Source organism: Arvicola amphibius, chromosome 2 (assembly GCF_903992535.2).
Source record: "Arvicola amphibius chromosome 2, mArvAmp1.2, whole genome shotgun sequence".
Classification (NCBI taxonomy): domain Eukaryota; kingdom Metazoa; phylum Chordata; class Mammalia; order Rodentia; family Cricetidae; genus Arvicola; species Arvicola amphibius.
In genome coordinates, this window is record NC_052048.2 from 115,244,340 (window position 1) to 115,269,540 (window position 25,201).

General features: G+C 49.4%; 1 protein-coding gene across 1 annotated transcript in view; it reads right to left on the bottom strand.

Moving 5' to 3' along the window:
• The window catches only part of Prkce (protein kinase C epsilon), a 523,658-nt gene that overhangs the window by 16,423 nt on the left and 482,034 nt on the right, over positions 1-25,201 (bottom strand). The window contains 3 exon segments of the mRNA XM_038319964.2: positions 11,384-11,530; positions 17,092-17,280; positions 23,202-23,340. Coding sequence (XP_038175892.1) covers positions 11,384-11,530; positions 17,092-17,280; positions 23,202-23,340 — 475 coding nt within the window.

The following is a 25,201-nucleotide window of genomic DNA, read 5'->3' on the forward strand; positions in this document are numbered from 1 at the left end:
GGTGCCCCGACACACAAAAGGGGAGGTGGGTGTTGCCGTATTCTACTATGAGGATGAAAGCCAGACCTACAGGCATTAAGCGACTTGCCCAAGCGCCTTCAGCCTTCAGCAAGCAGTGAGTCAGGGCTGGTGTTCAGTTTGTTCTGCCTGGGGCTGGGTTCCCTGGCATGAGCCATCCTGCCTCCTAGTAGGACCTACCTGCCAGGAGGCATAGATGTGGTGATCTATGCACCTGGCTAGAAGAACTGCCTCGCCAGAGCTTACCAGTTACAGGACTTCTGCCAGCTGTGGGGCTGCGCCAAAAGAAAACAGATTCACCTCACATTGCCTAGTTCGTTCAGCCCCCATGACTAGGAGGATTTTGGTCTTGGAGCTGGAGAGAAAGTTCAGTGATTGAAAGAACTTAGTGTTCTCGCAGAGGAAAAGGGGTTGGGTTCCTAGCACCCACATGACAGCTTAGAATTACCTGAAACTCCAGTTCTATGACATCTGATCCTGACCTCGGTGAGCTCTTGTACGCATGTGGTTTAAATACATACTCACTGACGCACACGCACACGCACATGCGTGTGCGCGCGCACACACACACACACACAGACTAAAATAAAAGATTCCAGGGTCATTTCTTACACCTTATGGGGGCAGCATGCATCTAATTTATAGTCCTTAGGAATTTGGAACTTTTTATATATGCCCCAGTACATATCACTTCACGCTATCACTTCAAGATTCAGCAAACCATAGTTCACATGTACTCTCTGTGATGTGTTCTGTATTCTGTTCCAATGCTCTGTCTATTCTACTCTTTTCTGCCCCATCCTAACCTGTTTTTCCACTGAACTGATTTGACAGCCTATGACTAGGTGGGTCTTGAGGTTCGGCAAGAAGGTCCTGGGGGTGCCCAGAGGCTTAGCATGGTATGGAAAACACGGATGAACAGCTGTAGAGATAACACCCTGTCTGTTGCTGCTTCTTGGGCCCAAAGTCACAGAGCAGGGCCCTTCAGTGCATAGGCTGCACACGGCTGGGCATGCAGCAGTAACATCTGTGGTTGGTAATGCATCAGAAGACCGAGTCTCCAGCTGGAAGCCGGCAGCAGACCACGGCAAACCTGAGTTAACTGGCAATCACCACTGACTGTGGGTGTTTCGATGTAATGTCACTGCTAAGAGTTGGAGTCTTCAAGAGGGAACCATTGCAGCCTGGCCCTGGCCAAGGCCAGCGTTCTCTACTCACCAGCCTCTCCCATTCCGCCCGCCTTCTTTATGAAAATGTGCTGGATAGAGATCAGTTCTCTTGGCTTAGGATTTATTATTATGCTGCCTGCTGGCTTCTAAACAGTAACTGTAAACATTCAAATATGTGCCTCTCACGTCAAGGTGAGATCACCTGCTTTCTCTCTCTATTCAACAGCAACTTTAGGTTTCCTAATATAGGTTCTAATTACTTTGCACTTCCAGGCATAGACTGGCACAGCCATAAAAGGTGAGACGAGACTTCAGAGATAAGTTCGGGAGAAAAATACTATCTGGACAAGGGTTGTAGAGATCTCTAAGAGTTACAGAGTGTAACATCTGCTCATCCCCAAACAGACCAAATACCTGTACTATATCAGGAGACATCCTAAGCGCAGGGGATGCACCATGAGCAAAGAAAGCAGTGAAAGTTCCTCAGGAGAAGTAATTGTTGACCTTGGCTTGTGGGTCTAAGGTCATGCACTGGACCCTTGTCTCTATGTTAGGGACTGATTGGAATTTTCTATAATAAAAACTTAAAAATATGCGCCCTACCCTTAAAGGCATGATGCTGAGTGGAATGCAACACAACAAACAAAGAAAAAACAGACACACAGTGTGAGGTTCCATTTACGTAAAACTTGAAAAAAAAAACTGAAATAGCAGCTCCAAGAGGAAGCTTAAGTGCTGAGAAGATGGGGACAGCTCAGTTGGTCAAATGCTCGCTATGCAAGCATGAGGACCTGAGTTCGCTTCCTGGAACCCACACAAAAAATAAGCTGGGTATGCGCACACCAGTAATCCAAGCACTGGGAAGGCAGAGGCATGTGGATGGCACTACCTCATTGGCCAACTGGCCTAGTTTAATATGGGAGTACTATATCAATGAAGAATCTTTGTATCAAAAAACAAGGTGGACAATGCCTGAGTTAATACTGGATGTCATTTCCGTTCACACACACACACACACACACACACACACACACACAGAGAGAGAGAGAGAGAGAGAGAGAGAGAGAGAGAGAGAGAGAGAGAGAGAGATGCTGTTGCACATGAACACATACTCAAAAAGAAAAGACTAGATTCTCCTTTAGAAAAAGTAAATCAAAGCTGTTCAGAGCTAAGGAACCAGGCCCTTCTGGAGAGGATGGAGGTGTTCCTTGCACTCACTGTGTGGGCAGAAAGACAGGTACAGATACTTTTAGAATTCATCACAATGGTATAGTCCATTGTACATTTTACTGTCCAAAATTTTAGAACCCCCCCCCCAGATTCCTTCCCTTATGAAGCATGGTGACATGAGATCTGCAAGGAATCTTGGGGACTACTTAAACCCTTTACTTTATCTGAGGGGAACAGAGTGCCCTAGTAACTCGTTCAGGGTTGTGCAGACTTCAGGGACCGGTCCCCAGGTGCCTAGTGTCTTCTCCTTAGCCCACTGCCTGTGATACAGGATGAGTGTGCAATTCTGGGACTCCATATTTTGGGGTGGCTCTATTCTGGATTATTTGGGACCAAGTCTGTCACACTTCTCTGGAAAGACTTCAAAGGGAGACGGTTGCTATAGGAGAAGGAGGGAGGCCAGCTTCAATCTCTAAGAAAGACGAAGTTCACTCTGCAAGTCATCCCGGTTGACAAGTGTACTCTCTAGGGCTTGTCTCTATTAAAGGCAGAAGGTTTCATACTTCACTGGTCCAGCCTTAGCGACCCAGACTTATCTGGACTCACATGTCTACACGACACGCTGGGCTCCATGGAAACCCTTCAAGGTGGAGTATGTCTTGGGAATAAGAATTCAGAAAAACATGGCTAGAAGATGGCTGGCGTGCCTGAGTCAGGCCCCTTCACTTTGATGTGATGTCATCATAGACAGCAAACCTGTCAAATTCCAGAATTCTACAGTCATACTTCAATATTACTCTTTTTTTCTCCCTGAGACAGGGTTTCTCTGTGTAGCCCTGGCTGATCTGGAGCTCACTTTGTAGATCAGGCTACCCTTGAACTCACAGAGATACACCTGCCTCTGCCTCCCTGAGTACTGGATTAAGGGAGTGTGCTATCACACCGAGCTGAATATTACTTTTAGGTTACATCTGGCACCCAACATGGGGCACAAACCCATAACTCTGGGATTATGAGTCCCATGCTATGTGTCTCTGGGTTTTTATTAATTGTGCTATACACGTCCAAGTCTACCACTTGTTCCTTCCACTGTTGACACAAACAATAGGAGTAAACAGGGCATCCATACCCCATAAACAAAAGTAGACTGGGGAGGGGGCGCTTCTTTCTGTCATGACTGACAATTCTCTGCAGATTCAAGGCATGGACTTTGAGGCTGGTACAGGCAGAGGACCCCATGAGCATGCCCAGTGTGCCTGTATACTGTAGTCTGCAGAGAGTAAAGGTGGGCTGGCAGCCTTAAGGGCTGCAGGACTGAGCTCCTTCTTCAGAAGTACTGAGGCTGTTTCTTATTTTCCTTTGTCACACCCGAGCCAGCCTCAGAGCTCTGTCACTGCTCTTCTGGCTGCTGGCTTATCCTTCCAAGCTCTCTGCGAGACAAAGGCAGGAGCACACTGCTCCTTCAGCAAGGTGGTCCCATGTGTAAGACGGAGGGTAGGACTCTTGGGATCGTAGAGGAGCCTGTCTGGTGGGCTCCTCTTTTGACCCTGGCTTTCTCGCCCTTTGAAAGGCCAGGCTTACCATTCCCCTCCTCAGCTGTGTCAGCAGAGTTCTGGATCTTTTCCTCACTATCACCACCTACATATTCCAGTCAGTTTCTTCCTGCACTCTAACTGTGTCCAGGCACTGCACGTAGAGTGTTGGTAGGAAGATGTCTGTCTTGCTGTTGTCAAGGTTCTCCTCCACGACTGCGGGGAAAGGTCTAAGGACAGGCTCTATTATGAATCCTGTTGGTTAGAAGTGAAATAAAGCCACCTTTCCACAGATGCCTCTCTCTTTGACCATCTTTATCTTTCTCTGCCCAGATTTGGCTTCTCTGGCCAGCTGGCTCTACTTTCTTCTGCCTCTCTCCCTTTCCATCACATTTAGCTGCACAGAGCCTCCCATGCTTTCAACGGGTTGGTGTGGGTTGTGTGAATATGTTCGAGTATTGAGGGGGTAAGGAGGAGATTAAGTTCAATAAATACTATGCTGATGAACTCATGACGGTACAACCCAACCCAACAGCCATAAAGGCATAAAGAAAATTCATGAGCCTAGGGAAAGGCCCAATCAAGTCCAGAACTCACTAGATGGGCTCTGAATCCTTTCCTGGGATGTTTAGGAGGATTGGTGTGAAGTACTGCTTTGTCTTCCACCACCACCCACAGGAATTAGACTTCTCAGCTGGCAAAAATGGCCAAGTCTGGGTTTCACCCCATAACGGCTTGGTTAAGGGGCATCCAGATGTCTGTGCCCTGGAATGGTGTTCATTGATGACAGCTACCATGCCAAAGCCAGGACACTGGAAACCACACAGCTGCATTCAGCCAAAACACTACTGAGAATGAAGGCAGAGCGAATACATGTGGTGAGCAAGTCACAGAGCAAAGAAAGGCAACTTGGTCCAGATGTGGTGAAGCATGAGAGGTGAAGGGAAGGGATTAGGAGCTTGAAGACACAGCTACTTGCAGGCCAGTCTGGGCTACATAGCTCTCTATTCCAAAAACAAAGTGATTGTGCCATGAAGCAACCTTTGGCACCATCACAAGAGATAAAACTTGAGAATCTCCCATCTGGCGAGTCACCCTTTGCTGTACCAATGACTGCCTCAGAATTAAGGCCACTAGGCTCTGCAGGGACTCCTGAGTGGCATTCCTTCCCAGTCTTCAGATGCTATTTTACCTCCTTATAGCTACCGCCCTGAGAGGTGTTGCTGCCCCGTATCTGAACTCTCTTGACCTCTGTGTGACAGGAGTGCTATGCAGACCAGCTTCCCTCAGCCTTAGGCTCCTCGTCTTCCTCACTATCCTGTTTGCTGGGTACCGGACACAGCGCTCATCATTCTAAGATCCCACAGGCCAAAGTGGAAGGCCACAGTTTTGTCCGATTCCCAAGCCCAAATACCATATGATTTCCCATAATACTTAACTCTTGGTTCCTGGAGCCTTGGTGAGAAAGGAAGAGAGCCTTCAGACTAAGGAAAAACAGTATGAAGGGAGAGAGTGGAACTAAACTTTCCTAAGAAGCTAGGAACACACAAAGCATCTTAGGCTGGCTACTGGTCCTGTGTTCAACGCTACGAGAGAACTAGTCTCACTCCGTTTTACAGATCAGACGGTCTGAGGATCAAGGTGAAGTGATTTCTCACGATCTCCAGGTTATCCTGTGGCAGCAATCATAGTCAACCCCGGTCCCTCTGTGATCAAAGCCAGTACCCTGTCCTCTGGAGCATGACATCACCTAACCAACCAACAAAAACAGGGGTGTGGACTTCCCCTGTGGCCTCTAGACCTGGACCAGAACCCCCATGGCTCTTTGTGAGAGTGAATAGCCTCTTGGGGGGAAGGGATCTCACTCTGACATGGACGTTGTCTTGGAGGTGTCTTTGGTGAAGGACCCTGCAAAGCCCTGGTCCTGATACACCAGGATGGAAGATGATGATGGTGTCTCATTGGCCTCTGCATTACCCTCCATGCTAGTCGGGTCCCTGGGCAAGTGGAGCAGCTTTAGGGGGAGGGGATGCCTGCCCAGCAGGGCTCCTCCTGGGGCTGCTAGGTGAGGATGTGAGTTCTCGAGCCCACTTCCCAGGTTTTCTCTCAGCACAGCCCATGCAGAAGCATGCAGGGGGGGCTTCCATCGGGGTCCCGCCATGCAGCATGGATGGCTGAATGGAGACGGATCATGAGGTTGAGAAGGGCCTCTATGTTATGGGACCTGTGGGCTCACCTACCTGGAGAGACTCCCCACTCTGGAAGCCTTACCTTACAGAGGGAAATTCACACTGAAGCAAACTTGAAAAGAGAGAACATGTACACAAAGAAAGTTTACTCGGCCAGTATTTCCCTTGTTGCCTTTGGCATTCATGGAGGACAGCTAGGGCTCTGAGGGAGGCAGCTCTCTCCCTCGTAACTGGCTTGCTCCCATTCCAGTGGTGAAAGCCCCGGAGCCTGTGATCGGAGTCTAGTGCTTTGGGGCGCACCAAATGGGAACCAGAAGTGAGCTGACTAGCCCCATAATCTGCAGTGTCAGCCATACCAAATACATCCCTTCTCCCCTCAATTCCCCCCAAAAGATAAGCCTACTGGGAGCACAAAAATTAGATGAGGGAGACTTATTAGTGATCAGACACTATCACCATCTTGGAAGGAAGGCTCCAGTGAGACAGTGTTCACACCTGGCTGTCATCTCTAGTCTAGTTCACACTTGGAGGGAAGGCTCCAATGAGAGTGTTCACACTTGGCTGTCATCTCTAGTCTAGTTCACACTTGGAGGGAAGGCTCCAATGAGAGTGTTCACACTTGGCTGTCACCTCTAGTCTAGTTCACCCTTGGAGGGAGGGCTCCAGTGAGACAGTGTTCACACTTGGCTCTCACCTCTAGTCTAGTTCACACTTAAAGGGAAGGCTCTAGTGAGACAGTGTTCACACTTGGCTATCATCTCTAGTCTAAGGGGCTTTGCTGGTTTTTGTTGATTTGACTTCATGTCCATAGAGTTTTTTGGTTTGGTGTTGATGGCATATCCTTTATGTAAAATCAGTGTATGGGTGTACAGAGCTGGGACAGGAGGAACACACAGGGAACATGAAGGGGAAGGATATAGCAGTCGAGAAGACACACGAGAAGAGACTTTCCATGCTGAAGCAGAAGCCACTGAGTGGGGGCTGACACAAAGGGGTGACAGCCTGCACTCCTAACCTCTGGGGAACCAGAGCAAGGGTTACACAGGGAGGCTGAGACGCCAGAGGCACAGGATTCTCAGCTTAGCAAACACGTCAGGAAGGCAGAGAGCCTGCAGGGACAGCAGCCAGGGGAGGTATGCGATAGAAACTGACCAGAGGCCAAATTCCAGCCTCCAATCTGAACAATCTCTTTGGTGATACCTTCAGAGGCGGGAGGCTTCCTGTGGAGGGGATGGGATGGGAGTCAGGTCGGAAGCTGCTCTGATGTTGCCTCAGTCCCTGTGGGTGTGAGCGGGCCCCGGTCTCCAGGTGAACCCGCCATGGCAGAAACAGGTTTGCCTGGTGTGATGGGTTAGTAGAGACTTAAGAGTTCTAGAGACACAAGACACTACATCGTGCCTATTCTCAAATGCTAGACTGGATGCTAGGACCACTCCTGGGCCCAACAAAACCAATTCCTTTCTGAATCCACCAGGCAGGTCACCTGCCAGGTGACTCAGCTCTGGTGGCCAGTAAGGGAACTGAGGTAGTGGCTGCCGAGTAGGTTTCTGGGGAATGGTGGCATTCTGGTAGAAGGCCAACAGGGCAGAGCTGGAGAATAAGTGGAGTTAGTTCCAAGGAGAAGGCTTTCTTGTGCCCTCCAGCACTTGAGCGCACTTCCCTACAGGTGTCTGTGTTAATGGGTGTGCTGGGGTAGGGGGGTGGGGGTGTCTTTTCTGAACCTGCCATATTTACTGGTTTAAGCTTGTGCCCAATTTCTCTTTGTGCTGGAAATGCCTCCAAGGCTGGTGCTGTCTTCTCAGAGAGCTTATCTTTTTCTTCACACAGTATCTATCCCTTCATGTGCCATCTGTCTGTAAGACAGGATCCAAACACTTCACAGTGTCCTGGCGTATAGTCCCATGTCCTTACTGCTTTTTCTCTGTGTCGAACTATCTTTCCTTCCTTGAGCTCTTCCAGGAAGGCAAATGACATGTCCTCCATAAATAAGATACCCGAGGTCAAAGAAAGCCAGTCTCGCAAGGAACCTCTGACCCGCGAGCAGCAGGGCTCTGTGGCAGTGTGCTGCAGGATCTCCCTCCCCAGTGACTTGTGCATGACTGCATTTGCCTAAGGCTGAGGTGGCTAATGGAGCACAGAGCTGGCCTGCCTCCCTGCTACTGCCTGGGCTAGGCAGACATCCCTATGCTCGTTGGCTACATGAGGATGGTGGCTCATAAAAACCCACTGAGTTTCCACGCTGGGCCTGCGAGGTTCTCCCCGGTGATATACATGGAATGGTTTTGATTTAATGCAGCATCTTCTGCTGTTAGACTTGCACCCACAGGTAGCCCAGAGTGACTCTTCCATGTTGCAGGGATGAGCTTTAGCTTGGGAACAGGGTCAGGACACCTTCCTGATAATTGCTTTCTCTTTTTCTTTTTCTCTCTCCCTCCTCCTCCTTTCTTTTCACTCACAGATTTCATATTTATGAGAGAGACCTCAGATCCCAAGGACAGAAATGCGATCAAATATTTAAATACCTCGATGAAGTCTCTGAAGACCTGAGACTGGCAGCTCTGACCACGCCAAAGGACTCAGCCAAAGTATGGCCAGAAACACCTCTCACATGATCTGATTATTTCCTCCCCACTTTCTTCATCCCTGATGCCCTAATTTCCTCATCTCAGCTAAAAGAAACCAGCACACTGAACCTTGGCCACCCCAGCAGGGTAGTCTGGGGCACAGTGGGGATGTATACACAAGGCAGTTTCCATGGAAACAGTGGAGACAGTTTTAGGAAAGTAAGATGGATGTTGGACCTACGTGGCCCAGGCCTTTCTTTCGGTCATACTCTCACAGGGAAAGAAAGTCACCAGAAGCTCATGTGGGTCCCCAACAAAGGAACAGAGCAGGGACCTGTTTCTACTCCCAGGGGCAGGCTTCCCAGAGGCTAAAGTAAGGGCAGTCCTTGTCTCCTGTGGACTGGGGTCCAGGGCAGTATGGAACCCCACCTGATCCCAGACCCAGAGAAGTACTTCCTCGTTTGGTTTCTGAAGACTCCTTGCCAATGGGAACATCTTCACACCTGCCTAGGGATAATCTGAAGGGGTATCCACCTGCCGGAGCCCTGGTGAAACCTACTCATGGGTGGAGGGGGATACGTGGTAGCCTACCCCCATTTGCTCCCCACTCTTTCCCTGTTTCTTCAGTGGCTGGGTTCTGTCCCAGATCCCAGACCCACAGTGAGCTCCCACCATTCTTCATGGGCCCCTGTCACTCTGCGCTTACTCTGTAGGTGAGGTAGCCACTGACCAAGGTAGGGTTCCTCTCCAAATGTCTTGTGATAGGACCCATGGGAGCTGAGCAAGGACAAGAGTACTAAGAGACCACATCCAGCCTAAAGATCGGAAACTCAGTGAGGATGTCCTGGATTGATGGGGCTTTAAGAGCTGCCTTAGGAACCCGAGTTTCTCACCATTGCTCAAATTCCAGAGCCTGCCTTGGATCTAAGTAGAAATTCCTAGGGAAGGCCGTGGTCCCTTCTTTTTACCCCGTCATCTGTCAGACCCCAGGGAGAGCCTAGTCCCAGTGACTCCATTCATTAAAACATCCTTTGTAAACCAAGGCTCAAGCTCGCTCTCATTTCTTTCCTTCTAGGAGTTTCTCTGCAGCACTAACTTCCTGGCCTTTGCTCCCCTTCCTAGCCATAGGGGGGCTTCCTTGGGCCTCTTCACCATACACTCTCTTGAGAGGCCATGCCTATTCCTCATCCAGCCTTTCTGGCTCTGGTTGGTCCTCCCTGTGTCTGGCTGAAAGTGCCTTGCTGACATAGACTCTCAACATAAGTTTAAGCCGTTCTACGGATGGCAATGACATCTGACTGGCCCTTGCTCTTGTCTGGGTTCTTGTTAGTTGGGTCTGCATGGTTATAATTCTGCTTCTCATTTCTCTAGGGATTAAGTCAGAGTACATGGAAATTATAATTCACCCCTCAGGTTTGATCCTTCAGCTTCTTCTCAACCTCTAGCTATCTGCTTCATATATTCTGTCAGGTATCCAGTTGCTCTTCCCCTTTGAGACTACTTGAGTGGCCCCAGGCCGAGCCATCAGATAGGCTGGCACACGCAGTGAGCTCTGTCAGCCCAAACAGCCAGAACCTCAAACCTTCCCTAGGTACAAAATCCACTGTATGAAGTTGGCATGGGGTGGGGTGAGGGTGGAGGGGCAAGCTGTGGTAAGATGGGCTTAAGTGGAGGGGAGGTTTGCAGAGAGAAATGGACCTCAAGCCTGGCCTGTTGCAAGCTGTGTGTCTCTTAAGAAGCACACAGACCAAAGTGAAAGCAAAGGAGGAATGCTAGCAAGCCTACGTCACATCAACCTGTCACTTTTGGCTTTGTCTATGGTCTGGAGCATATTCATCACCTAGCAATCACCTTCCAGGATATTCTAAGATTAATTCCTCTCTGGGGGCCCAAGGGACAGTTTTCTATCCTTGCAGGTGGGTGACGAAGGTCTCCCCTGACAGAACATGGTAACCCATGGCTGGTTGATGATCTCAGGCCTTCTGCCACCCTCACAGGTCTGGAATTCTGTCTAAGAGACTCTTCCCTTCAGTTCCCAGGTGCCTGAAGCTGGCTGCCCAGATTCTCAGCCTGAAGGACTCACTACCTTATAAAATACCAGAATTGAGATACCTCTCTCTCAGAATTACATTGCCTGCTCTTTGAACACTGCCATAGTAGGTCAGGCTGCAGGCCATGGCCTTGGTTCCCCAGCCAAGCCTTGACTGTAGTACTCTGTCCAGCTTTCTGAGTGTCTCGTTCCTTTGATCTCCAGCCCTCACCTGTGCCTGGCACTGCACATGGAGATCAGCCCATGCTCTGCCCGGAGCAGGCAGAGGGCAGGAACACACGAGAGACAGGACTACGATGGACCCAGAATACAGGCTGTCCTCCCCGCAGGACTTGGGGTCAGTCTTTCTTGCAATGGCCACTGAATCTCACTTCACTCTCTGTCATACAAGGACCATGACAAACACTTAGGTCACGCTTTCCTCTGCATGGCTGCTTTCAAAGCCAAAACCCCATTTCTCTCTCAAGAAACATCATCACCTCTGTGTCACGTGGAGAACTAGGATCACCATGGCTGCCAGAATAAACAAACACAGCGATAAGAGCACCAAGCACCAAGTGGCAGGTGTCCTTGACAGTCAGCGTCTAAGGCCTCAGACTCTCCTAGGGGAGACCCCTGCTGGGCTTGCAGCCACACCCCAGGTACAAAAGTGCCCGCTGACCGTGGAGGGCGAGGGCGGGGACCCACTTACAATTCTCGGCTTGAAGGGGGGCTTGATCTTCTTCTGCTCCAGCAGCACCCAGTCGATCTCCTTGAAGAATGGGTGCTGTTTGATGGCGTCTTCCCCACTCTGTGCGGCCACACAGCCCAGGCGCTTGTGAGGGTTCTTGGTCATGAACTGCGAGAGGAAAGCATGAGACAATTACTGACGGAGACTCCCAGGCCTGGGTCATGAGGGAATATCTTCCACATTGCTCCTCACCTCGGCACGGACACACTAGGGGCGTCACTCCCACTGTGTTCTGCCCGTGAATAAGATGTAGCATGTGCCAGATAGTATTCTAAACCCCGGACAGATAGGCACTCATCTCTGCATGAGGTACGATTCAACTTTATAAGGGAGGAACTTAAGGCACAGAGAGGTTGGTAAACTGGGCTAAAGATGCACAGCTGGCAAGGTGCCAAGTTGCTATGAGGACCTAACTCCCATTCTCTCATTGCATCCGACGCATAAGTCTTTTCAGCAGAGACTGAGATCTGATACACAGCAAGGAGGTAAGGAAAGATAACAGGCATGTAAATGTATGCGAATATACGCAAACGATAAACGTACCTCCCATCTATTTCCTTTCCCAACACTCTCTTGTTTCTTTAGTTAGTTTGAATTTTCAATTGCCACACAAGAATGCCAATGTAGGGTCCAGCAAGATGGACTGGTGGATAAAGGCACTTGCTTTTACCAAACCTGACAATCTGTGCTGGATCACTGGGTCACACGTGATGCAGGGAGAGAGAAGCAAAGCCTGCTAATTGTTCTCTGACCTCCATGTATATGGCATGGCGCACAGGTGCACAGACACACAAGTAATTTTAAAAAATGTCCATGTGAGTTAAAGAGAAAAGTTATGACTTTTAGTGCTCATAAGTAAGTCACAGTGACAAACTTCCATGTTCTACATGATGAGCTCATGTCTACTAAAGTAGTCAGTCCTGGGAATAAACATAACTTAGCCAAATAGCTGAAAACCAGTGTACACCAAAAAAAAAAGAAAAGAAAAATATTTTTGATAGGCACCAAAAACAAAGGGTGTGTATGTGCGTGTGTGATGTGTGTGCATGTGTGATGTGTATATGCATGTGTGTGCGTGTATGTGCATGTGTGTGTGTATGTGTGTGTATGTGCGTGTCTGTATGTGTGTGCCATGTGTATTTGCGTGTGTGTGCATGCGTGTGGTGTCTGTGTGTGTGTATTTGCGTGTGTGATGTGTTGTCCCTGCATGTGTTGGAGATCAAGGGCAATGTTTTATAGGGCAAAGGTCAATGGGAAAAGAACCCGAGAGGACAGACTGTGGTGGAATTGAAGGCTCACCAGCAAGTAAGAGCTTCTTAAGCAGGAAAGGGTTAGGGTTAGAGGTCAGGGTCCCACCATGTGCCCCTGGTGTTGTCGAACCCAAACAACATGGGCATGAGCTTGACTCTCTCAGACAGGAAGCCACAGAGAAGATGGGGATCAGTGCTTAGAAGCCTCAAATTTGTAGACGACCCATGATCTCTGGACTAGATCTTCATCTACACACTCTTGTTTGGTACATGGCGATGTCTCAGTTTGAGTCCTGCCTACTCTTCAGTGTCTCCATGCAGTGTTTGCATATTCTCTAAGAAGCAACCAAGATGCAGAGTCTTCTGCAGCTGGCTGGAGCACCACATTTCTTGTGAGCTTGTCTAAAGGTCACTCTCCCTTGATGAGCTCCTACAGGGTGCCCGGTAGGTAAACTATAAAGGTTGAACAGGATGCTGAGGGCCCAGTCTTGGGGAAGGGAGCTGAGGACAAGCAGTGTTAAGATGGCTGCTTACTGTTGAGTGGGTTGTTCTCTGCTTTACACTACAAATGGCCTTCTCTAGATCCTGAACCACCTCCACACGGGCAACATCCTTCAGAGACATCTCTAAGGGCAGAGTCTTAGAAAACGGGGGCTAGAAACATTGAGTGACAACCTAAGGGAAGGGGTGGGGGTTCCAAAGAGAAACAGAGGACTCCTCCCTTCCATAGCCCTTCCTGCCCCCCTCTTCAAGCAGAGGAAAGAAAAGCCTCAGGGTGAGGCCCTGGGATAACACTCTGGGCCAGAGCTCTCCTCTCAGACCTTAAGCAGTTAACACAACATGACCTCTAACTCCTGAGTCTCTGAAGGTCAACAACTTCCTTCTTTTCCCCAAAATTCATTTTTCAATTTAAAAATTATGTGTAGGTATACATGTGTGGGAGTATTTGGGTGGGAATAGAGGGCAGAGTTCAGACGACATCAGTCTCGGGAAGCTAAAATTACAGGTGGGTGTCAACTGCTCAGCATGGGTGACCGGAATCAAACGTGGGTCCTCTGTAACAGAAGTCCATGCTCTTAACCACCAGGCCACCTCTCCAGCCCTAGGTGTCAACAGTTTTCCTACTCAGTGCTACTGACATCCTTTGCTGTGGGGCTGGCCTGTGAACTGTAGGCTGTTCAGCAACATCTCTGATATACCTTAGTATATCTTTACACCCAGCACCGCCAACTGTGTCAACTCCAGTATCTCCAAACATTGCTGGATGTGTCTACAGGGAGGATGTGAAAACCATGGTGCTGACTGGGCCATCTGAAGAGTGGGAGGGAAGGAGAGAGGGAAGGAGGGAGGGAAGGAGGGAGAGAAGGAGGGAGGGAGGGACGGAGGGAAGGAGAGAAAAAAAGAAAAAGAAAGGGAGGAAGGAAGGGAGGGAGAGAGAGAAAGGAAGGGGGGAAGAAGGGAGATGTGGGGAAGAAGAGAGTGAGGCCACACACTTGTCTGCTGTGTGGGCAGAGGACCCTCAGCAGGGGGCTGAGCTGGTGTCTGCCAAGCACAGTCCTGCTCTCTCCAGTGCTGGAGATTAGCTGCCTGGTGCCAGGTGGGGATCTCAGAACTAGAGCAGAAGGCTCATCACTCCTGGATGCTCCTTAGTGGGGGGAACCCATGAGACAGCTGCCCAAGGGCTTTTCTAAGTGTAGAGACAGGCAGACACAACATCTGGTAGAAGAAGTGAGAGCCCCTTCTTTGAGAATGAGATAGATGTAGGGCCTCCTGAGTTCTGTTTTAACAAAGAAAGGTAAAGGAGTGAGAATCTGACTCTGTATCTTCTTGGTATACACCTAAGGAAGTTCTGAAAGGTTGTATAAGACTCCACAGCTGAGTCATCCACGAGGTACAGAGTGTAGGGGACAGGCAGATGGACACGGGAACAAAACAAAGCCCTGGTAGCATCCCATGTTGCGCTTTTGGCATTTTAAAGGACTCATTATGTGAGAGCACAAGGCTGGGGAGGGCCCAGAGATGGGGCAGGGCCCAGGACTTTATTCTACTCAGGGATCAGTAAGAAACCCTAGCAAGGAAACAACAAGGGTATGGATCAAAGGGTGGTACCCAAGGGTGACCCGTATGAGCTCGGCTTTGACCTGCACATCCTTCTTAGGGAAGGAGTTCAAAGCAGAGAGTGCTGATCCAACAGGCTGGCTTCTAGCTGCCTCTCAGAAAGGCTGGTCCGGTGAAGGAAGCTCTCACCGCTGCAGGCCTGTGCTTGGCTGGAGGTAGGGAGTGGACACACTCCAGACAGGTGTGGCTCTCAAGCAAACTCCAAGTCACCTGCCACATCACTGTCTTGTATACCGAAGGCATTTCACCTTGTCAACTGGGGCAAAGAGAACAACACAGGGAGCAGCCATTTTCCATGTGGCAACAAATAACTGTGTGTGGGGCCCAGGATATGCCTGCCAGCCATTGTCTGCAGCTCCCAGGATCTGTGAGAGAAACTGATAAAATCCCTGTCCTGTCCTGTGAGAGGGCTTCCATTCTCGTGGCAGCAAACAAACTACAAATGTATAATTTTGTAGCCAGGCATGGTGGCGCAGGCCTTTTATCCCAGCACTTGGGAGGCAAAGGCAGGTGGATCTCAGTGTACAGACTGCCAGGACAGGCTCCAAAGCCACAAGAGAAACCCTGCCACAAATAAATTGCTTAAAAAGGGTAGATTTTTAAATTAACTAATTTACTTCAGGGGTGGTGAGCGCAGGCCCATGAACGCTGCCGTGGGCACGTGAAGGTCAGAGATCAACTCCCAGGAAGGAGTCTCTTCTTTCCTGAGGAAGCAGGATCTCTCGTTTGTGCTAGGCTGAGTAGCCTGTGAGCTTCTGGCTGTTTGCAGCTTCCTCTCACTGTGGCAATGTTAGGAGTGTAGGTGACCCCACTATGTGGGGCTCTTTACATGGCTTCTGTGGACTGAACTTGGAAAGCAAGTGCTTTTGCCTGCTAAGCCATCACACTGATGGGGTTCGTTGTTTTTGAGACAAGGTTTCAGGTAGCCCAGGTTGGCCTCTAAGTCACCATGCAGCTGAAGAATAGCCTGGAACTCTTCTCCTCCCTCAACTTCCCCAGTGCAGGTGTGACAAGCCTGTGCTGCTTTGATTAAATCATGCATGGCTGGGACAGAACTTGGGCGATGCCTGCTAGGCCAGCACTCTACAGCTGAGTGACAGTCCTAGTCCTCCACAGTCTACAGGAAGGCAAAAAGTGTTATGGGGATGAATGAAAGAGTTTCCATTTTGAAAGTCCTGAGGGTGGGGTAGAACAAGCTTCCTACACAGTAGGGCGCTTGTCCAGGGAGAGGCAGAGGCAGAGGCAGCAAGGGGGACAGAAAAGAGGGTGGCATGGGCCACCAAGAAATAACAAAAAGTGCTTTAACAGAGGGGCTCAGTTAAGCTGCCAGTCTTCAAACATGGGGGCCACAGAAGGTGGAGGAGCAAAATGAGTGAGGCAGGGGAGGGTGTGTGATTCCAGACTCCTGCAAAATGCGTGTACATCAAAAATGTTATGACTTCTATTAGTTATGATAATTGTTGCAAATTCCCTATCTGTCATACAGAGAGCCAGCATCCTTCATAAAATATATAGACTAAAGGGAAGACTGAGTCCAGAGCCCTTGAACGGGGTTGCTTCTATGAGTATGGCTGTTCAACTGCTGAACTCTGGGCTGTTCTGAAAGGGAAGTGAAGTTAGGACTAGAAGCTGAGACTCCTGGGCTGTCCCAGGACTCTGCCTTGGTCCAGCACTGTGATCTTGGGTAAACTGATTGGTGAGCACACACAGACACAGAGATACACACACATAAACACACACATATACACACACAGACATACAGACACACACAGATACACACAGATACACACACATACAGACACACAGAGACACAAACACACACACAGACACACAGACACAGAGACACACCACATACACACACACAGACACACAGACACATACACAGACACATACACACACAGACACACACATACACAGACATACATACACAGACACACACACAGAGACACATACAGACACACACAGATATAGACACACACCACATACACACACAGACACACATATACACACAGACACACAGACACACACATATACACATACACACACAGACACACACACATCACATACACAGACAGGGACACACACACAGAAACACAGACACACACAGACACAGACACATAGATACACACAGAGACACACAGACACCACATACACACACAGACACACACACACAGATATACAGGCACACAGACACACACACACACAGACACACAGACACACGCCCCAGATGGGGGCGAGAGAGGAAGAGGTGGGGAGAACACCCTCAGGCAGCAGAGCCAAAGGTGAGGGACAGTGACTCACGGCTTTCAGGATGCTGACGGCCTCCTTGCTGAGCCAGACAGGGTACAGTACGTCATCATGAAGGATGGATTCGAACAAGTCGTCCTCGTTGTCGGCCTCAAAGGGGGGCTGCCCCGCCATCATCTCATACATCAGCACCCCCAGGGCCCACCAGTCCACCGAGGGGCCGTATTCCAACTCCTGCAGGATCTGTTCAGGAAACAGGGAGCGGCAGGGTCAATTAAGAGCCTCCCCCAGTAACACAAGCTCTCATGGCACCTTTGTGTCCTTACCTTCACTTCCCACTTGCTCCACCACAGAGTGGAGTTGTGCTCCTGAGAGGGAGGCCTACCCCAGCACCTCCAGAGAGGACTGTGTGTGGGAGGGAGGCCAGCCCTCGGCACAGCCAGCATCTAACCTCTGGTGGAAACAGAAGGTGGTCTCTTTGTTTCAAGCTCCTGAGTTGCACTGAGGGCCACTTTCAAAAGAAGAGAGCACAGTGTGACACTGAACTCTGGGTTAGGGGGCAGGATATGAACTTCAAAAGGCCATGCTGAGAGGGATGTGTAGCAAGCCCAGTCCTGTTGTCACATACAGCTGGAGGGAGGAGGAGCAATATGCTGACTGCCCAAGTAGGAAAGAGACCAGAATCTTTTATTCCCTCCTGAGCTAGATACCCCTGACTAGCATGGAATTCACTCTGTAGACCAGGATGACCTCGAACTCACAGAGAGAGCTTCCGGCTTCTGTCTCTTGAGTGCTGGGATTAAAGGCATGCGCCACCATGCTTGACTTGAACCAGAAAGCTGCTATTCCTTAAGTGGTGACCAACACCAAGCTTACGTGAGCCCCGTAAACCAGGGAAAGAAATAACAGAAAAGAAATCTCCCGAAGCTCACCTGTTCTACCCAGAAAGATCCATTATGTTCCGTCTAAAGACCCGTTCCCATCCTTCCTGCTGGTTCCCTGAGTCTCACCAATGAACGCCTCATTTAATAGATTCTATAGATCCTAGGGCCTGTCCTTGGGACAGCCTTGTGAATGAATGCTCTCTCCATGGGCAAAGTCAAAGTTCAATCAGTTCTATGACTGTCTTTGAATTCTGTCTTTGACAATGGCCACCCAGCCTCAGCAGCACCCCCTCATTCCAGACACACTTATCTGGCCTGATGGGCAGAGTCAGAGAAGTAACTTAGGTTGAACCTGTGTGGGAGATGCTAAACAGCTCTCTGGAGCAGTCCCAAATTACTTGGGATTAAACAGAAATCAATAGACACATCTAAGAACCCTAAGGACACACATAGTCTAGAAACCATCTAACTCTGGGATGGAGAAGACTGGGAGACGCTGCAGCGACCTGTATGGTATTTTATCCGTTTCCTTAGCACATGGGCTTTCTCCAGTCAGTGCTCAGTGTAAAATCAGAACTATAGGCTGCACCGGACTGGGGCCACAGCCAAAGCCATGTCTTCTTTCAACCTCCCGAGATCTAGTTGTCAGGCTGGCTTACCAAGTCTTAGTGGTACCCTGGTTTCTTGTCCTTCAAGGTCATGCCTGTGCCTGTTCCTCCAGAGAGTCTTTTGAGATTTCCCTAGCATTCTCCTGTTCCCTCAGGCCTTGCCCGTTCCTAAGGGTTGCGAGCACTTCCCTTATATATACTGCCATTTCAGTCACTGTTTCCACAGCCCGCATTCTCCCGGGAGCATCTGGAAAGTACCAGAAAGTTATTCCCCATCATTTTCCAGAGCCTGCTGCTGTGGCCAGCCCACTCATATACTCAACACAGCTACCACTTCACACCTTCCACTGAGCCTGCTGCTGTGGCCAGCCCACGCATATACTCAACACAGCTACCACTTCACACCTTCCGCTGAGCCTGCTGCTGTGACCAGTCCATTCATGTACTGAACATGTTACCACTTCACACCTTCCGCTGAGCCTGCTGCTGTGGCCAGTCCATTCATGTACTGAACATGTTACCACTTCACACCTTCTGCTGAGCCTGCTGCTGTGGCCATCCTGCTCATACACTTAAGACACAGCTACCACTTCACACCTTCCACTGTGTGTCTCTCTTATCCAGTGTATCCTGTTAACTCTGAAGCTCATGGACTCTAGCTGATAAGGTGGGTACTTCAGCATTGTGGGGTGGATGGTTAGCATCTGTACCTCTGTGGTTTGGTACCTTGTTTACACTCAGAATGGGTGATGCTGTGGAAATGGCAGGGTGGTTTTATTCGGCCTTCCTAGGTTCCCTTTGAGCCTTGATTTTGGTGGAATTGTTTTTAAATTCCTCTTAGGCTCTGCCCCCATTATCCATGGCTTGATCACCTTGCCAGTCATGGAGCTGGTAGGGAGGGTTAAGTTTTGGACATCATGGGAGGGTATGTAGTATGGAAGCCAGCCCTTGAGAGGGTCAAGTGTGAGAGTTGAGAGAGATGAACAGGAACCAAGCCTGACCCAGAGCTGAAAGCCACTTCCTGAGGAGCAAGGGCCAGGTGTGGAGAAAGAAGAGGGCTTGAGAAGTGCCAGCGGGGTGCAGCGGGTGTGTATGGGGGAACTGGCAGCGCTGATCCCTCAGAAGGCGGCTCTGGTTTCAGGGCTAGCCTCTCCTACTTGAATAAAGGTGTTTGCCTTCTGAAGCACTCCCACCTTTAATCCCATTAGAGTCTTAATGCAGCCTGCTGAGATGGGCAGGGCAGGCATTAGGATTCCCATGGGAAAGATAGGAACCCAAGGTTTCAAAGGACTTCCTGACTTCATCAAGGATACATAGGGACATTCTGGGCAGGTCTGGACTCAGCTCTCAGTACTGCTTCTTATACCCCATGCTATAATCCAATGGTGAAGACAGCATGGGAGGGAGCTACACTTGGCCAGCAGTCTTTCTCATGAGCTGGGCACTGTGCTCTGTGTCGCGGGCTGGGCACTGTGCTCTGTGTCGTGGCTGGGCACTGTGCTCTGGGCTCTGGGCACTGGGCACTGTGGTATGGCATGCGCTCAAGAGCAGAACTTCACTTCATCCTCTCTCTCGCCCTCGCCAAGGCAGGCACACCGTTCTTGATCAGCTGTCATTTGCCTACGATAAGACCAGCGTTTGTTTGCCATTTCCAGGGCTCTAACGATTTTATACAATGGGCACAAAGGACAGATGGGCCGGGAGAGTTATGGAGCCTTGTGCTAAGCACACTCAAGAGTCCTCCTAGTGGGCTACTTTACATGGAGCTGGACTGGGCTTCTCCTTCACCGTGAAGTGCATGTTTTTCTTGGGCAGGATCCTTAACTATTGTCAACTCTTTGACCTTTGTGGCATTGGCTCACAGAGGGACAAGAATGGGAACTTCTCATGGTAAAGAATGAGCGTAGAGGATGAGAAAGTGAGACCCAGTGAGACTCCCTCCTCTCCTTTATTGTTTCTTGCCGGCTGCCTTGCTGCTGTTCTTGCTAAGGAAACACATTAGCAGAGAGGCTGAAATCTCTGCTTTTAGAAGATCAAAGCTCCAAAGAGCACAAGCCTCACTCCTGAGCTCTCCCTGGCCCCACTTGTGTTACTTAACTGTGGACAGATTATTGCAGGTCTATCCTTTACCCTGCCTGCTCGTGGTTATTGTTTGTAGAAACTTGATCCATTCATAAAGTGTTGAGAATAAATCCTAAAACTAGAGGTTCAATATCAGCACCAGGAATCAAAGGCAATGCCCGTTTTTTTTTTAAATCTCCCCAGACATTCATTGGATATCTTACAATGTCATCAGAGTATAAGAGGATACACACACACACACACACACACACACACACACAGACACACACAGGGTGAATCTTTCTCTGAACACTTAAAACATTTTTACATGAGTATTCTAAAGAGGAAATATAAGAATTTCAGATCAAAGACACATAGGCCTAAGTAAGAGGCCATTAGAGCTAAAAAAAAAAAGCCATGTATACGAGTGAACCCAACAGGTATTCTATATACACGATTAGCTCACGTGTACAGGAGACAACAAAGCGTCTGGAAAAGCAGCACTAACTCCAGGAGACAGCCAGGGAAATGATAGCTAACACTATCACCCCCATGACCACAAAAGAAAAAAATGCAACACAAGCAGTTACATTCTCCAGCTGTCCAGTTCAAGTTCACTAAGATCAGAATGTTTTAAATATTTTGTGACATAGGGTCTCAGGAAGCTCAGGGTAGCCTCGGGCTTCCTATGCAGCTGAGTATGACCTTGAACTTCTGAGTCCACACTTCTACCTCCTGTGTGCAGGGATTACAGTCTTGCACAATCAGGTTTGGCTCATGTGGTTTCTAGGGGTGCATTGTGAAGGTTCTGCTCAGCCTGTTGGTGTGTACTGTGGTGGCCTGCCTTCTCCCTGGGATAGATGTGATGAAGACCCACCTCTAAGGACACCTTAGCTAGTAGGTTCATGGATCCTACAGGGTTGAAGTCACATTCCTGGCTCTTTTTATCCTGATTTGTGTTCATCATTACAAGCACTAATAAACCACTTGCTCTAACTGTACTATTTTAATTTTTTGTTGTATTGATTAGAGCAGTGTGTGTGTGTGTGTGTGTGTGTGTGTCTGTGTATAAGTATGAAGCATGATTAATAAAAACTCAGAGAGAGAAATTGGGGTTCAACCTGAAGATCTGAAAAGCAAAGCAGCCAGGCATTGGCTCTTACCTCTACCTCAGTCCAAAATGGCGATCCTGCCTCCAGGGATCTCAGAATGAGACTGAGAGCTGTCTCCTCTTTTTTTATAATCCTCCCTAGGGCTAGGATTAAAGGTGTGCGCCACCATTGCCAGGTCTGTAAGGCTGACCAGTGAGGCTGTTTTACTGTCTGATCTTCAGGCAAGCTTTACTGAACTGAAATGCCATTATACCAGTACCTTTTCTTGCTTTTTAGTTATGCTATTTAAGTTTCCTGAAAATGGCCAAAATGCTGTCATCCCTTGGCTTTCACACAGGTTGAAATGTCACATTCATTCATCCATCCACGCATTCAAGAGAAACCTGTGTGCTGGATCCTCAGAATGTCCAGAGTGAAGCAGACCCTGCCTTGAGAGGACTCACAGCCTGGAGACGGGGCCCTTCCTTCTCCTTGGTTCCACTCCGACCCTTCCTATTGTTTCCAACAATGCTCTCCTCATCCCTATGGTACGTATTCTCTGCAAGTCGATTTCTCAATTCTAGATGCTCCAGATGCTCCTGTACCCCCGAAGCACTCTACTGGCTCGGGTACCTTTGTTCTGCTTCTAGATGTGTCACACTCTGTCTAGACAACAGCTCCTTTAGAAGAGCAACCGAAGTCCAGTCAACTCTCCTTTCCCACACAGCTTTGTCTAGCAGGTGCTCAAATCATGTCCACTGGAAGGAAGCCTCTCCGCACAGGCAATACTTAATGGGACTGTTGCCTCTCTCCCATCTTATGTGCCTCAAAACCATCAAATAAATTTAATTGTCTATGGGGCTATATGGCTAAGTGTGAATCATGCCTGCTAAGTATCTCTTGGTTTGGGACAGACTGCTCTGGAGGACACAAGCCAAACAGTCACCTCATGGTGAGCACGCTATTCCCTTAACTTTCACACAAGGCGAGTACAAGGCAACCCCCTGGTGAGGCTCACAGCCGACATCTCTGATCTTTGCTTACACGGTCCTCTTGTTCCACGCATGTGCCTACTCTGTAGACTTGCAACCTCAGTGCAGACGGCAAAGCCTTCCTGGCTTCACTATGGCTGATACATTCAGTGAAGCCACTTGCTGCCTTTTCGGTAGAATTTCACTGTTCTGATTGGGAAGAAGTGAAAGCTCTCCTGCATGTCGACCAGTTTCTCTTAGCTCTAGCTCTGGACTAGGATGGACACGTGACACTTTGCAAGGACTCATTCAGGCCTGGGGACTAGCCTATCACTCTCAGTGCACCTATCCCGTCCTCGTTACCTACTACCTCATCCTTCCAGAAGAATCACGAAACCATCTTCCATCCGTGTCTTACTCCTAGAAGCCCCCCCCCATTTCTGGATCCTTCTCTTAGCACCTTTGGGTGACCCCCAAAGGTTTAGCATTGGATTGTTGCTTCAGCCCTGATACTAAGAGAAAGAAGTAGTCTCTGCACATGGGGCTCACCTCAGGGGCGATATAGTCGGGGGTCCCACAGAAGGTGGTAGTGGTCACGCCATTCAGAATCCCTTCCTTGCACATCCCAAAGTCAGCCAGCTTGCAGTGACCTTCTGCATCTAGAAGGATGTTGTCCAGTTTCAAATCCCTGTAAGACAGGTTAAGGTCACATGGTTAGCCTCATACACACACACACACACACACACACACACACACACACACACACACAATGGGGTCTTCTTGAGTTAGACACACCCTAGGGAAATCCCCAGTGAAGGGAGTCTTGGGAGAGGGGGTATCTGACCTGCTTCAGACTAACCCTAGTCTGGGGCATCTCCCAGCTTGTCAACCTTCAGCAGTACTTACAAGTCAACAAAACCCCTCCATAGTCTCCTGGCTATATTAAGGTTTGGACTCATGTCATTTAGACCCCGCTGTGAGAAATGAGTAGGCCCCCTCTCCCACATCCTTCACAAATTAACAAGCTTGGGGGATACAGGGTGACATATAGAATGTCAGTGGATCAGAGTCTGAGCTGCTCGATTTCAGGGGGGAATGACGGGAGACAGGTGTCGGCGTGAGAACAAGCAAGGAGCAGTGGCCCTCAGGTGGATGGAAGCTAGCTTTGGACAGACCGTGAAGAGAGAAACCAAAGGAGAAGGGAGATAGAAGCAAAGGAGAGAAGAGAGCGACAAGACAGGTGTGTTAGAATCAACCCCAGAGAGCCTGGGGTGTTAGGAAGAGGGATTTGAAATCCACGCTGAGGGGACTGAGTCCTGCCTCCAGGAGCATGACACCTATGCAAGATCAGTTTCCTGCAGGTGAGAGTCATAGGTCATTCTGGCCTCAATCATGGTGGCTCCCCTGTGGCCCATTTTAACACTCCAGGGTTCTGAGATTTCTTATCTAAAACCTAGAGTCCTAGATAAGAATTTTCCCACCACCACTAAAACTCCAGGTCTGGTCCCATAGAAGGGTCTAGATTAACAGGTTGGAAGTTCCCATTCTATGCCTCTCTCAGCTGGGCTTTTGAGGTGGTCCTCTCAAAAAGGCCAGTTCCCCTAAGAGCAGATGTCAGGAAAGGCCATGCTCATGGCCTGTTGGCATCTGAACTTGAGCTCCTGGCATCCCATGGGGCCCACACTGAGGGGGAGGTGGGGCAGGAAATGCTTCTGGTGCTGCCTGTGTTGTATCTGTGACCCTATTTCTGCTTACAGCTGGAATTCCTTGAGAGAGAAGAAAGCACATAGGAAGGGCTGCTCTAAGCAATGGTCCCCAATCACAGAACACTGAGCCCATGGGGGCGAAGTCCTGACCCCGACCCTGGCACTGAGTGAGGGCCAACATGGCTCAGCTCTGGCAAGGGTGGGAAGGCAGGGATGGATGTCGGGCTGGGATTCGGGCTGCCAGGGTTTCATCACTGGCTATGGCATAGCCTTGTTAAAGTCACCTTGCTGGGCTGGGCCCTATTTGTCAGGCTGGGGTCACACACTGTTTGTATGCTTATTTGAGGAACTAATCGGATGGAGTGTATGAAAGGCGGAAGTCTTTATTTGATTCACTTTCTACGTGGAACCTGGAAGGCCTTGCAGAAGTTTCCTTAAGGGGAACGAGGGACTGGCCGAGGCAAATAGTCCTCCATGCTGTATCCAGGTAGAGTACCCAGGGTTGCCTCTACAAGGTCCACATGACTGTCACAAAGATCGTACAGCAAGGACTATAAAAAGAGTGAAAATAATGCTTCTGGCGGAGACTGCATTACCCACCCGCCCCTGGATCACCAGGTCTGGCGTACTTGCTTGAAGCATGAGCTCTGAAGAGCACGCTCCGTGTTTTCTACCCTTGCAGAAATACAAAGCCAAAGCAGGGGGGAAGGTAAGGGATTTATTTCAGGTGGCCAGGGTTTCCTGCTCCAAAAGCTGCTCTCTTGGCCCTGGGCTACCCTCCTTTGCCCTTCTGGCCCTTCCAGGGCCAGCCACCACCTTAGCTAGATAAAACGCCCCCAGTTC